We start from the raw sequence: 13,783 nt of genomic DNA, 5'->3' as shown, positions 1-13,783 counted from the left end.
ATTTCCCTGTAGTGAAGTCAAAATATAATCATCTGCGTTTCTGACTCAGAGTATTCCATACATTTGTCAGTTGTGATGTTAAATTAAGCTTGCAACATGTCGGGAAACTTACAGCTCATATATTATCCTCTCATGCAGTTATAAACGCAGCACTGTGACTGAATCACTTCTACTGCACAAGATGAGAACACATCTGAGTCATGAAAAAGGCTGCTTTTGTGATATATTTCCTTCTTTCTTTACTGCAAGACGTTTGCTCGGTCTAGATGCGCTTAAATCTGCACTAACGATGCGTTCCTGTCACGTATCACATGCGCACTTCAATAAGCTGACAGAAAGCGGGTTATTGTGTTTACATGCTGTGCGAAACTGGAGTAAGAGGCAAAAAACTACCTGTTGCGACCAGTTTATGCTTACACCGTTTCTGAGCTTACTCCGATAAAAGAAATGGGTTACCGCGTTTACATGACCAAGTGCGTTTTCAGCTTATTAAAGGGATACTCCATCCCAAAATGAAAACTGTCATTAATCACTGACCCCCATGTCGTTCCAAACCCGAAAAAACGTTGTTCGTCTTCGGAAAACAATTTAAGATATTTTGGATGAAAACCGGGAGGCCTGTGACTATCCCATAGACTGCCAAATAAATAACAGTGTCAAGGTCCAGGAAAGTATGAAAAGCATCGTCAGAATACTCCATCTGCCATCAGTGATTCAACCGTAACGTTATGAAGCGACGAGAATACTTTTTGTATTCTGTTATTTATTTGGCAGTCTATGGGACAGTCACAAGCCTCCCGGTTTTCATCCAAAATATCTTAAATTGTGTTCCAAAGATGAACAAAGCTTTTACGGGTTTGGAACGACTTGGGGGTAAGTGATTAATGACAAAATTTTCATTTTGGGATGGAGTATCCCTTTAAGCATAATCGGCTTAAGAACGTGCATGTAACTCAGTGTTTAGTATTAACCAAGTGTTTACATGAATACTCATCAAGACGGGCATTTTGACAATTTTGTATGTATTTGGCTGTTTACACGTAATAAGGCGCAACACAACTTCATTCTGTAGTCGCGCACTCTCAGATGCAGCTCTGTGTGCACACGCTTTGGGTGTAAGCTCACAGAAAGGGGTCTCACAGAGACCACACAAGTACTGAACTGACTCAAAGACTCAAAAGCATGTGCAAATTATACATTCTGTCATCTGTCCCGAGCGTCTTTCACACTGAAATATTTGCAGGAATTTCCCACGTTACAAATGCGGAAACTGCGGGAATGAGTAGAATTATGCGCAATCCCCGCGCTGAAATTCAAGCCCTAATATATAAAAAAATAATGAGAATGCCATAGATGTTAATGACTAAAAAACACTCACCGCATGCACTAGTTTCTCCATGTACGGAATGAGCTTTTGCAGCTCACGGTCCTCTTGATCTCCGATCCAGCTCTTTACGGGAATCATATTCATCAGCTAGAAAGAACAAACACAGATCCAATAAGAACATGTCACTGATACACTGTTTAGACTTGATGTTTAAGAAACCCTTTTACATAGAAGCGGTAAGGACAAGCATACGTGATATGGGAAGGTGTGGGGGGCGTTGTCCAGGATGACCGTCTTTGACAGGTCTCTCTCCAGAACAGTCAAGTCTTTAATGTAGTGTCCAAGCACACAGGCGCAATCGTCCTGATACAAACGGTGCCTTTAAAACAAGAACGCCACAGAATTACATTTTCATACTTCCTTCAAAGCAAAGTTTGTGATCTGTAAGTTTTATTTTAGTACATTTTAGTTGCACTAAATTAAAATGAGAAATGGTGCCTTGGCAACTAGCTGAAATAAAATATATTTTTTTCAAGTAACAATTTTTTTTAATGGTTTTAATTTTAGTTAGTTAGCTAGAAGAACCCTGAAAGAGGAAATTGGTGTGTCAGAGTAAGAAGATATGCAAATGTGCAGTGTTGGGGTGCCTCCAGGACCAGGGTTGGGAACCACTGAGTTAGACCGGCGTTTGGCTCTTAGGGTTAATAAAAATGTTATGAAAATTATGAGAGATTTGCAGATGCCCAGCTGAGAAGCATTTTCAGAACAATTTAGGGAATGTGGCATTCAACATGTGTCTCACCTAAAGAGCTTTTTATTAGGGTCCAATATATCTACAATCTTTTCTGCATACTCCTTTTTTGCAGAGGTGTAAACAAACATCTGGAATAGGAAAAAACAAAACAAAAATCAGAACAGGTTTATTCATAGAATTATTAATTATCAACAATTAAGGCCTGTTCACACCAACACAAATGTTCAGCACAAAAATTTGTTCTGGTTTTCGCATACCATTCGAGTCAATGAAAATGCAAAATTCGTCACTTTTTTCACTTTCAAATGTCCATGTCAGACACATTAACTGTCCAATCAAATTAAAATCCATAGTGCATCAAATATTCATCTTGGTGGGAACAGGCATTTAATGTTTTAGTGTAATGTTCACATTGTTTACCTCAAAATGTTTGGTCATGGCTTGCAGAAACTCTTTGACATATGGTCTGAGGATCACATAGACCTGTGAAAAGATTTTTGATGAATCACAAAAGCAACACAACTGCAAACTTTTTCCATGACAGCTACAGGACATTAACCACTATTCCAACAAATACATGTATAAGAAGCTTAAAAGAATATTTCATACAAAAATGAAAATTTGCTTAAAGTTTATTCACCCTCAGAACACTTAAGATGTAGATAAGTGTGTTTCTTTATGGGAACAGATTTGGAGAATTGTAGCATTACATCATCAGCGGATCCTCTGCAGTGAATGGGTGCCATCAGACTGAGAGTCCAAACATCTAATAAAAGCTTCACAATAATACACAAGTAATTTACACTACTTCAGTCCATCAGTAAACGTTTTCTGAAGTGAAAAGCTGCATGTTTGCAGCAAACAAATCCAACATTAGAACATTTTTAACTTCAAACCATAGCTTCCAGTTAAAATATGAGTTCTCTATCAATAATATTGCTTCCTCCAGTAAAAAAAAGTCTCACTTGAATCAGGAGAGAAATATGCACCATATACAAGTGAAAACAATCCAGTTCTAAACAAACGTGGGTGGACTTTGATGTGAAAGAACAACAGGGGATGGACTTTTTCACTGTTGAAAGCAATATTATGGATTATGGACAAGCAAGAAGTGACGATTTACAGCTAAAACACCTAAATGATGGATTTGCTTCTTATAAACATGCAGCTTTTTGTGTCACAAGATGTTCACTGATGGACTGGAGACATGTGGATTATCGTGATGTTTTAATCAGCTGTTTGGACTCTCATTTTGACGGCACCCATTCACTGCAGAGGATCCATTGGTGATCAAGTGATGTAATGATACATTTCCACAAACCTGTTCCCATGAAGAAACAAACTCGTCTTGAAACAAATGTTTTCAGCATGTTTAATTGTCAACATAACTACTAGTTTTACCAACCTTGTACTTGTGATCTTGAAAGTGGGTATTGAAGGTGTATTCTGCATCATGGATCACATTGAGTGAACTGAACACGAGGGTTTCATCCTAGAATCGTACAAAAAAAAAAAAAAAGTCACCTCTAAACCTCAATCCAATCAGTGATAACACTGCCAACACTAGTCAACTTAATTAACTTGACTGTTAAAGCATCTGTCAGTGGAGCAGCATTAATGGCCCATCTGATTTAATGACCCTGCCATTCATTTCCAGTCACCAAACTTCGCAAATTCAATCAGTTCAGTCACATTCTGACCAAAATGTTGAGTTGACCAAAGTATTTAAAAGGTAACATACCAAATCAAGCACCAGGGTAGCAGCAGGTGTGCTCCTCGTCTTTGGTGGAATGTCCCGCACTGCTGAGACGGGCCTGGACTGTTGTGAACGATTTGGAATGTTCTTAATAAATGTGAAACTAAGGGAAAAATCAGACAGATTTCAAATTAAACCTCCTCAATCAGTCTGAAGAGCACAAAATTAAATCATTTAGACTCACGGGCTAAACACTTCTTCATTCTCTTCATCCTCTGAAAGAGAGCTGGCAGCACTGTAACTGAACACACAGTGTTCGGGACTGAACATGGGACCTGAGTTTGGCTTCTCACCTACTAAATAAGCAACAACTATTACATTTGCACATGAAATCCAAAATCAGCAACAGCACAAACCCTATTAGCATATTGCTAGCATGTTTTAACATCTAGCACTTTATCCTTGATTACTTGATAGGCTTTGCTAGTGATAAGATACACACACACACACACACACACTTTTGTACATGTCACATTCAACAAAGTACTGTAAGGTACCATGGTCTTGGTGTTTAGGACATGAAACGTAAATATTGAGGTACATACCTTCTGCCTCTATGTATTTTTGTTTCTATATCTATCTCTATCTATATCTTTATAGAGACTTCCAAATGGGTCTGTAGGAAAATGCAGAGATAACTGTCTCAATAATACTAAAATAATGTTTACTGCTACATTTATCAAATACCACCACTATTAAAATTATACAGCATAGCTGTCAGAAGGGTAACAAGTCTGTACATGTGTGTATATGGGCCATTACACAAAATCAGTCCAAACTGCTGTCCCACAACCAAAAAACACATTTAAAAAGCATTTAAGTATTCAAATCTTAGATGTTTAAGAAGATCCTTCTATTCTCTATTGGAACCTACAATAATATTTAAAATATTATTAAGCTTATATATATAAAATCATCATATATTGGGTACTTTCAATTGGAAGGTGGCTGTCCTGAACCCTAATCACTAAATTTCAACTTATGAAAATGATATTGAAATCTTTTGCATTTTTTTTCCATTGTTGTTTTTTTAAACATCGTTTTGATTCTTTTAAAAAGTTCAAAAAATAATAATAATAATAAAAATAATATATATATATATATATATATATACTTTGTAAATTTAACTTAAAAAAAAAAAATGTGTCCCCCACATTTTCTTGTCACTACCGAAACAGTGCATGTTTTAGTCCATTAGCTGAGACTGGAATTAACTACACCCCTACATTTATTATCAGAAAATATTTGTGTGTCACTCTCTCTCACAGCTACAGGGTGAACAGACAGGCCCCGTCATTTTGAGGTAAATGTGCTCAAAAGTTTTCTGCAGTTTAGCACACTTTTTTAGGAGTTTTTCCATATTTAATTTTTGTGTGTACAACTGTTCAGAACTGTGCTAGCTAACCATGTGCTGATTAGCATCTTTGAGATAGGTTCAAAAGTACCTAAAATTGTCACTACTGTAACGGTAGTTGAGGAGTTTCGGTAGTGACAACTTTGTTGTTTTTTTGGGTGCTATCCCATAAAACTGTCACGACCGAAACATGTCATCATTGTTCCTGTAGTGACAAAAGGGAACACATAATCCTCATATTTGGGGGAAATAAAATTTTAGTACAGTTATGCAAATTTTTAGTATGTTTTAGTAGCGTTTTAGTTAAAATTCTGTAATGTGATGTGGTCGCTACCGAAGCATTGCTCTCACTACCGAAACGTGGGATGTTTTGTCAAAAATAAATTTTTTGGTTCAATGTATATTCAAACTAATAAATGCTTAACTTTGAAATCAGTATGATCAACTTTTTGCCTTTTAAAAAGAAAAACTGGATTCAAAATACAACAAATCTCATAAATTACACTTGGAATATTGTTAAAAATTTAATTGTTACTGATTTACCTCTGATTTTTTTTTTTATATATATAAAATAGCAAACAAATATATTTACAATGTAGATGTAAGCAGAATCTTAATAGGTCAATATAACCCTTCTAATTGACATTTACATTTAGTCATTTAGCAGATGTGTTTATCCAAAGCGACTTACAAATGAGGACAATGGACCCAATCAAAATCAACAAGAGAGCAATGATACGCTCTAACAAGTCTCAGTTTAACGCAGTACACGTATCAAGTTTTTGTTTTAATTATATAATAAATAAAAAGAAAACATATAGAACAGAAATAAAACAGAGCAAGCTAGTGTTAATTAAATCATTATTATTGTGTTTCGGTAGTGACAAATTTGAGGAGAGGACAAATATTCCAAAACTTTCTGAAAATACAATATGAGAATTAACTCTGCAATTACTAGAAATATGCACCTTGGATATTATACAATTTGCAAAAATGCAATTTTATTGGAAAAATAAATTTTTTCAAGACGTTTTTAACTCTGACTTTGAACCAATTCTGTAGAATGACCCATATAAACACACAAACACTGACTGTCTCTTGGGGGTGTGAGAAAGTGCACTGCAGGAGAGTAGAGGCTTCGAGCAGCAGGATTCAATGAGGAACGTCTTTCCCGAAGGTGACTGACTGGGGTCTTGAAATCTGACTCTAAAAACACAACGGTGAGCATGATATTTTTAAATACCATATCATCATTAATAGACTCTTAAATAACGTCTGTCAAATTAATTCATGTACCTTTATTGTCGACAGTTGATAAAGCTTTTCTCCTCCTCCGTGGACGTTTGGCTACTGTTGGGACTTCATCAGCGTCCAGACTGAAGCGGTCTTGAAGAACTTTTACTTCATCCTAAACCAAGGGCAAAGACGACAAGCAGTTAAAAATGTATTTATTTATGTTTCAACGCTATATCAGCAACAATGGATATATTCATGGCATCAATAACAATATCATTTCAATACATAATTTACAATAACAACATTTTCTACACAAACAATCAATATAGAAAAACACATAAGAAACAACAATAGTACTGATAAAAATCATATAAAATCTTTCAGGTTATTTAGTGATACAAATTCTAAAATTCTTCCAGAAGAGACTTTTTAAAAATGCATTTTAGTATATTTTCTGAATAATACCGACGTTCTATTAAAATATGTTTTACACTATACGCTATATTAAAATATATTTTACACACACACAAAAACATATATATATAGTTTGTGACTTGTGTAAGAATTTTTGTGTGAAATCACACTACTTTCGGATATCTTAAAAATAATATCTTAATTTACTTTGTGTTTTAATAAACAACAATAACTACAAGATCCATGTGCTTCTTCAGCGACAATACACAGAGAAGCTGATTGGCTTCTCAAATGCCATTCAAAACCCCTTAAAATCTTATTGGCTACACGGCGAGCATTGGCCCCGCCCATAACCAGCTGAAGCAGCATCACTAAACCTACCAGAAATACATTAATTACAAATTATTATTATTCATATGAATAGCAGCAATATATAATTCACGATGATTCATAATATTTCGATTAAAATGTAAAGAGCAAAACTGTTTAATTCCGCTCACCGGATCTCTTGCTTTAAATCGGTTAGCATTATGCTAACACGGCCTGTTCCGAATCAGATCCTTCACAACACGGAATCACACGCTCAGTCACACCAAACACAGACAAGCTTTGTTTGTTTTTCATATGAGGTGTTCATGACAGTGAGACTGACCTGGGTCTGGACCTGCGGGGTCTCCGGAGCGGCTCGACGGCGGCGGGACGGTGTCGGGGTTTCATTTAAAATATTTCTCGACCGAAGTCTCATTTTGCTGGAGCCTCGATTAAAAGACGTCTTCAACTGACATGGGGACTTTAAACTCTCAGGAATAATGTATTAATGTTAGTTCAAGCGTCGCGTTGATCTCCATGAATTCGGTCAATCAGTTGCGTCTCGCCGTTTCCACACACTGACTAAACTCAGTTTAAACTGATGAAAAACGCAACCGAGCTTTAGCCAATCAGAACACGCGCTCGATGCGGCGGGCGGAGCTTCAAAGAACAACGCCGTAACATGACGCGTGACGCACATTGACTGTGTTTACAGTTATTAAAGCGCCAATAATGGCATATGGCAAAGCATTGTTTGACTGCAAAAATAAGTAATTTATTAATGTCAAATTAGGGCGACAACAACTGGTCATTGTATGTTATTCTAACTTTTAAAGGAAGGTCTTTAATAGGCCACAACACGTGACAATGCCAGATTTCTGATAACACTGAGAAATGCCCAGAAACTGGATCTATTTTCCTCTTAGCAGACAGCTTTGTAGAGATTAATTACTCATTCAGCCATGATTACTACATTAAATGCTCAACTTTATTAACATGGTACACAGTTGACCTTTTTTTTTTTTTTTTTTTCTTCAGTGAACAATCCCAGATGTGGGTATTTGATACTATTCCAAAAAATGATATTGTTTTTCTTCGTTGCTATACTGTTGGCCATATTATCTCAAATAGGGTCAAGTGCATGCTCATTTACATATACTAAGTGTTTTCTTAAACAATATTTCAACAAAAAGTTTGCAATTATGACACAATTCTGTGAGGTGTTACGTAATATAATTAAACTTTTTTTTTTTTTTTTTTTTTGCATATCTAAGTGCAGACAGTTACAACTATTTAATGTGCATTTTAATATAGCAATTTAATTTTTAAAAAAGCCTCTAAAGTTCACTTTCTGAACAAAAAACACTGTGTTTTTACAATACAGTTTTACTAAAAACTTAAACTGAAATGAATCTAGAACCATACTAACAACATTTCATCAGAATTACATTTTATTGTATTCGATATCTGTTTACAGCTGAAGATCTCCATTTTTGAAAAATCAAACACTGAAAAATCCAATGCTTGACAATTATAAAATGTAAAGGTCGAGAGTACATTTTACAAACTCTGAAACAACAAAACTCATCAACATGAACTTTCTTTTTTTAAAACAGGGCAATAATGGGCAATAAAACAGAAAACACCCAAACTGAAGCTCCGGAACTACCTTTGCATTCCGACATATAAAAAGGCAAATAACTTAGGTTAAAAAAAGAAAAATTCAATTCCATCTAATAACTACATTTGTTATGAACGTATGTTGAGGTGTTCTTGTGTCATTGTTTGGGTTACCAGCATTCAGACTGAGGGATTGATGTGTGATGATTTCCCAAAATACAGGTTATAGAGTATTTTGAATCCATAATATTCTGCCCATCACAGCACTTATGTGATATTCTTTGGATCCCATACCCCCACCCCAGTTACAGATCGATACATTTCTTTTCAAAATAAAGTTAATTAAACACACAAAAAGTGATTAAATAGGTTAGGATTGTCTTTGTCCTTCACCGCTAATAGAAGCGGTCAAGAGGTGACAATATGCAATTGAAAAGTTTTAAAAAGTGGAATTGGTGCACAGTGGTACACAAAGCACCGTAACCAAAATCTGGTCTCTCCTAGGAGCAATTTCAGATTCAACCTAAGCAAGCCAAAACTCAAAAGCACTCACATAAAAATGGGGTAATTAGATAAAAAAAAATCAAGGAAAAAAAATAAAATACATATACTTGCAGTTAATAATCCTTGAGTCATTGCGCCAAGGGAAACATTTAGCATTACTATTATAAAAGGGTAAAATAAATGTTACATGCAATGTGACCGCAGCTCTATGATGAACTTATCTGTATAACTAGAGGTAGAAGTGTATTTCCTGAGAAGGCAACAAATGCCTTATAACGTAAAACCAAAATTTCACAGCTGTCTATGTATTGGAAAAGTGAATGACTTGATTTTTAGTGTAACGTTAAGATCTGCAGCGACAAAAGCAAGCAACGAATTATCAAAGAATAAGGCATCCTGCAATAACAGAGAAGGTTTATTGTACAGCAATTTTGGTTGTCCTTGCAATAAAGTTGACTACGTTAGCATGCAATATTAAAATTTGCATACATTAAGGCATACATCAGAGTTAAAACAGACTTGACATCCCGATCATGGAAACTAACGGCTTCAAATGGGTGTTACGTGCATCTGTCTTACTCCCTGTGGTAACAGTACTGTTTCCCAGACCCAAAACAAAACAACACTGGTAATGGCCATTACAATTAAAGATCTACTCTTATATGAATGTGTCACTTCAAAGTTGAGGGATTTGATTCTAAAATGCAGGCCGGCAGATAAAAAATGAGAACAAATTCTCTTTAAGATGTGTATTGAAGAAAAATGTGCCGTTTTTACAGTTACAAGCAAAAAGGGGCTGGATATCATGGCTAATTCATTATAAAGTCAAATTCAAAGAATAAAAGTGGATATATATATATGTCCTGTTCTGCCTCACAGCCGGTAGATCCATGTGAAAGGTGACAAACTGGCAAGGCTTGCAAATGATTCTTAGCTGATAAATTAGTTTTTGAGGTAGAGATTCTGGCAGTAATGTCTTTTAAGTGTGTTATAATGAGGTGTCCTTATATAAACAAAGAAAAAAAACTATAATATTGTAGAATACAGACAGAAACGGTAACATTTTCTAGACTGTACAGCAACTGTGGTCCTGGTAAGGGTTATATGCAAGGCTTCAAGAGTGAGCGCTAACAGTTGGTAGCTTGACAGTTCAGGATCTCGGCTGTAAAAGCAAAGGCTGCAAGTTTGACCCCAAAATGGGATCAAGGCATTTAACTTCAAGTTTCTCAAGTTTTACCTGCAAGCTGTTTTGGATAAAAAATAAGGCTTTAAGTTTCAAGAAACCCTATTTCCATATCGCCTATGAAACACCAAATAATCATTCAACTTTATATGAGCGAAGACGGTAGTTGCTAGACGACCATGTTTGTGTCAAAAATGATTCACCCCTAGATGCCCACCAAGTGGGTATTTGACCTTGCATACAGTGTAATGCTAGAAGAGCTTGGCATAATTCATAAACTGTAGCTACATGTTTATAAAAGAGCTTCTTACTGACCGGAACGGTTGATGATCTATCATCTCTATACACAGGAAACCACATCCTTCAAATCCCTTCAGAAAAGAAAACTTAATTTTTCTCAAATCACTTTCAAAACTTCCCAATGTAATTTCCTCTGGTTTGCGCTGTTGGATTTTGTGTTAAAAATACAGATACAGAGCACAATACATAAGCAGAAACTGGCCTGCTTGATGAAGCAAGGGCTGCATTGTTGGACCCCTCAAAACCGCATTATATTACGCTAAAACGCCTGATGAAGTGACAAACTAAAGATCTTCAGTTAGTGAAGAAATTAAACACAAGATGATTTGTTTGTTCAAACCTTAAAAATAAATCTATTATACTGTCATGCTTTGAGTCAAACTGTAATTATTTTCAGCCAAACTGTTGATCTGAGAGAAAGCTCTGCAAAAATTCAACACAAATGCAAGTAAAACAACCTCTGAACTCTTTCCACATAACCTTTAGAGCAACTATGGGTCAAAAGTAAGGTCCAGGTACATTCGGACTCAATACCTGCAATACCTCAGCAATCTTTGCAAGGCTAAAGGAGAACGTGGCCTCCAGAGTTTGCCAGCTGTCGTGAAGATGCAAACATTAAATAAACAAGAAACATGAAAACAGGGTATGCATGCAAGTATACATATCTACAAATGCATGTCTAAATCAGCTCCTTAAAGGGACAGTTCTCCCAAAAATTAAACTTCCGTTGTTCCAAACCTATATGAATTTCTTTCTTCTGCTGAACACAAAAGAAGATATTTAGAAGAATGTTGTTGGTCCCCTTTGACTTTCATAACGGTCATAAAAGTCAATGGTGACCAGAAACTGTTTGATTACATTCTTCAAAATCGTTCTTCTGTTCAGCAGAAGAAACTCATACAGGTTTGAAACATCTTATTATTGAGTAAATGAGTTTTTATTTTTGGGTTAACTATCCCTTAGAAATTAACCTTAATTGACTGATATTAAGCTCTGAGATTGGAAACCAAACAGCTGAAAAACAGTAAAAATTCCGACAATTACACACTTTGTATTGTGTTCGTGCTGATGTTCAGACATCCGCATGTCAACAGCGCATTCAAACTGTGCTAAGGAAAAACCTTCAAGGCACTGCAGATACATATACAGAGAAAATCAAATCTACAACAATATATTATTAGTTCAGACCCTCAAGCTGTTTGCATTACACATTATAACAATAATACTATTGTTATGGGTTTGCCTATTAATTAAAAGCTTTTGTCAGTCAGAGATGATAAAACCCTAAAAAGCAGAATCCTACAGCCTTGTTAACGCCAGACAGTGTGCTCACAGAAAGAGAAATAAATTATTCACAGGTTTTGCATATACATTATATCATTATCTTTATAATAAACTCTGTTATTTTAGATTTCTTTTGACTCCTAAACAAAGGAGAGTGTAAATAAAAGACCTGAGCTAGTGTACTTCAAGTGGAGAACGATTCAGTTATTCCTGCACTGTTTTTTTTTGGCATATCTTCTGTAGTAACTGAGGTTGTTTGGCTTTGGTTTTTACACTGACGGAGAGAGTCTGAGGTGCTAAGGCGATTGGTTGTTGGAGGATGAGGTAGGTGTGTGGTGAACAGATTGAGGCCCGCTGTTGCCTGAGGAAGATTTGTTGGATGCCCCTGATGAGGTCGGCGCCGTGGCCTGGGCGAAGAGAACACCTATTATGAGAAAACAGAAGATTAGACACAATCAAAACAAGGAGAACTTGAATAAAAATAATCTACGTGGTGATGGCTCCTCACCAGTGTAGACGACTCCATTGAGCTCCAATGACATGCTGATGCTGTTTAGGCCATTGGTGGTCAGGTTCATGGCCGAGTCTTGCCTGCTCTCTGATAGACAGAAAAAAAAGGAGTTATCATTACAAAAAGTAATAGCACACCTCTACTCAAAACAGAGGTATTAAAACCACCTGCCTTATAGGGCTGCACAATAATGTTTAAAAGGTTAATCATGAATATTTTGCTCCAAAAACAAATTGCAATTACATCGCAAAACACCCCATAAACAAACTGGCTGTATTACACTTTTATTTGAGCATAATATCTCAACAGTTCGCTTAACTCCGGCTTACATGTTCATCAACGCTTTTTCCGTAATGTAAAGAGAGCGCATGCTCATGGTTGCCAGGTTGGGAAGATTAACAGCCCATTTACATGAAACTGTTTTGGGTATTTATTCACAACAATGGCTTTTTGGGAGCATAACCACACACTAACTTTTGAAAACAGATTTCAAAGTTCAAATTTAACGATACCATTACCGTCTCTTTCTAAACAATAAAGACATGCATTTGTGAAAATGGTGACATCATAGGCATGCATATTACGCGTTTAGTCTAAAGGCATCCACAAGTTTCTTCACAAAGTCATATCACCAACTATGTTTTTAGTCATTTTCATGGATCAGTGTGAACTGGGATTATTTTGACAATGTTGCCATCTGTACACAAAACGTTTCAAAAAGGCAAAGAAAATACTTTTATGAATGGGATCCTTTTATGAATGAGTTGCCAGAGATACAGGCAGATGGGTCCAGCAGTTGTTTGGTTTCCTACATTCTTCAAAATATCGTCAATGTTCAGCAGAAGAATGAATCTCATACAGGTTTGAAACAACTTGAGGGTGAATAAATGATGACAGATGTTTCATTTTTTTGGGTGAGCTATACCTTTAAATGCCAACATTTAATACAGTGGTTCCCAATCCTGGTCCTGGAGAACCCCCAACACTGCACGTTTTTGGTGTCTCTCTTATCTGACACACATTTGAGGTCTTAGAGTCTTCACTAATGAGCTGATGAGTTGAATCAGGTGTGTTTGTATAGGGAGACGTCCAAAATGTGCAGTGTTGGGGGTTCTCCAGGACCAGGATTGGGAACCACTGATTGAATACATAGGGTACTGGTTTGTACAAATCAATAACCCAAAGCATGAGAATTATTAATAATGGTGCTCACAAAGCTACTAATAATATT

General features: G+C 36.1%; 2 protein-coding genes across 6 annotated transcripts in view; both read right to left on the bottom strand.

Annotated features, from left to right (window-relative positions):
• LOC109106625 (CTD small phosphatase-like protein 2) overlaps positions 1-7,760 on the bottom strand; it is a 9,133-nt gene extending 1,373 nt beyond the window's left edge. Inside the window, exons 1-10 of one of the 5 annotated variants that reach the window (XM_042766083.1) lie at positions 7,494-7,760; positions 6,488-6,599; positions 6,278-6,397; positions 4,022-4,133; positions 3,823-3,940; positions 3,487-3,573; positions 2,502-2,564; positions 2,130-2,209; positions 1,580-1,706; positions 1,379-1,474 (exon numbers count right to left, since the gene is read on the bottom strand). In XM_042766083.1, the coding sequence (XP_042622017.1) occupies positions 1,379-1,474; positions 1,580-1,706; positions 2,130-2,209; positions 2,502-2,564; positions 3,487-3,573; positions 3,823-3,940; positions 4,022-4,133; positions 6,278-6,397; positions 6,488-6,599; positions 7,494-7,586 (1,008 nt within the window). In that variant the 5' untranslated portion in view covers positions 7,587-7,760. The remainder of the gene's footprint in view (positions 1-1,378; positions 1,475-1,579; positions 1,707-2,129; positions 2,210-2,501; positions 2,565-3,486; positions 3,574-3,822; positions 3,941-4,021; positions 4,134-6,277; positions 6,398-6,487; positions 6,600-7,493) is intronic. The other 4 variants (XM_042766084.1, XM_042766085.1, XM_042766086.1 and 1 more) reach the window with 4 other exon arrangements.
• A 1,911-nt stretch (positions 7,761-9,671) lies between these two features.
• arid3a (AT rich interactive domain 3A (BRIGHT-like)) overlaps positions 9,672-13,783 on the bottom strand; it is a 41,727-nt gene continuing 37,615 nt past the window's right edge. The window contains exons 8-9 of the mRNA XM_042766082.1: positions 12,550-12,639; positions 9,672-12,465 (exon numbers count right to left, since the gene is read on the bottom strand). Coding sequence (XP_042622016.1) covers positions 12,338-12,465; positions 12,550-12,639 — 218 coding nt within the window. The 3' untranslated portion in view covers positions 9,672-12,337. The remainder of the gene's footprint in view (positions 12,466-12,549; positions 12,640-13,783) is intronic.

The sequence above is a fragment of the Cyprinus carpio genome, chromosome A11 (genome assembly GCF_018340385.1).
Source record: "Cyprinus carpio isolate SPL01 chromosome A11, ASM1834038v1, whole genome shotgun sequence".
Classification (NCBI taxonomy): domain Eukaryota; kingdom Metazoa; phylum Chordata; class Actinopteri; order Cypriniformes; family Cyprinidae; genus Cyprinus; species Cyprinus carpio.
Note: the sequence above shows the minus strand (reverse complement) of the source record. Positions and strands in the feature narration are given on the sequence as shown.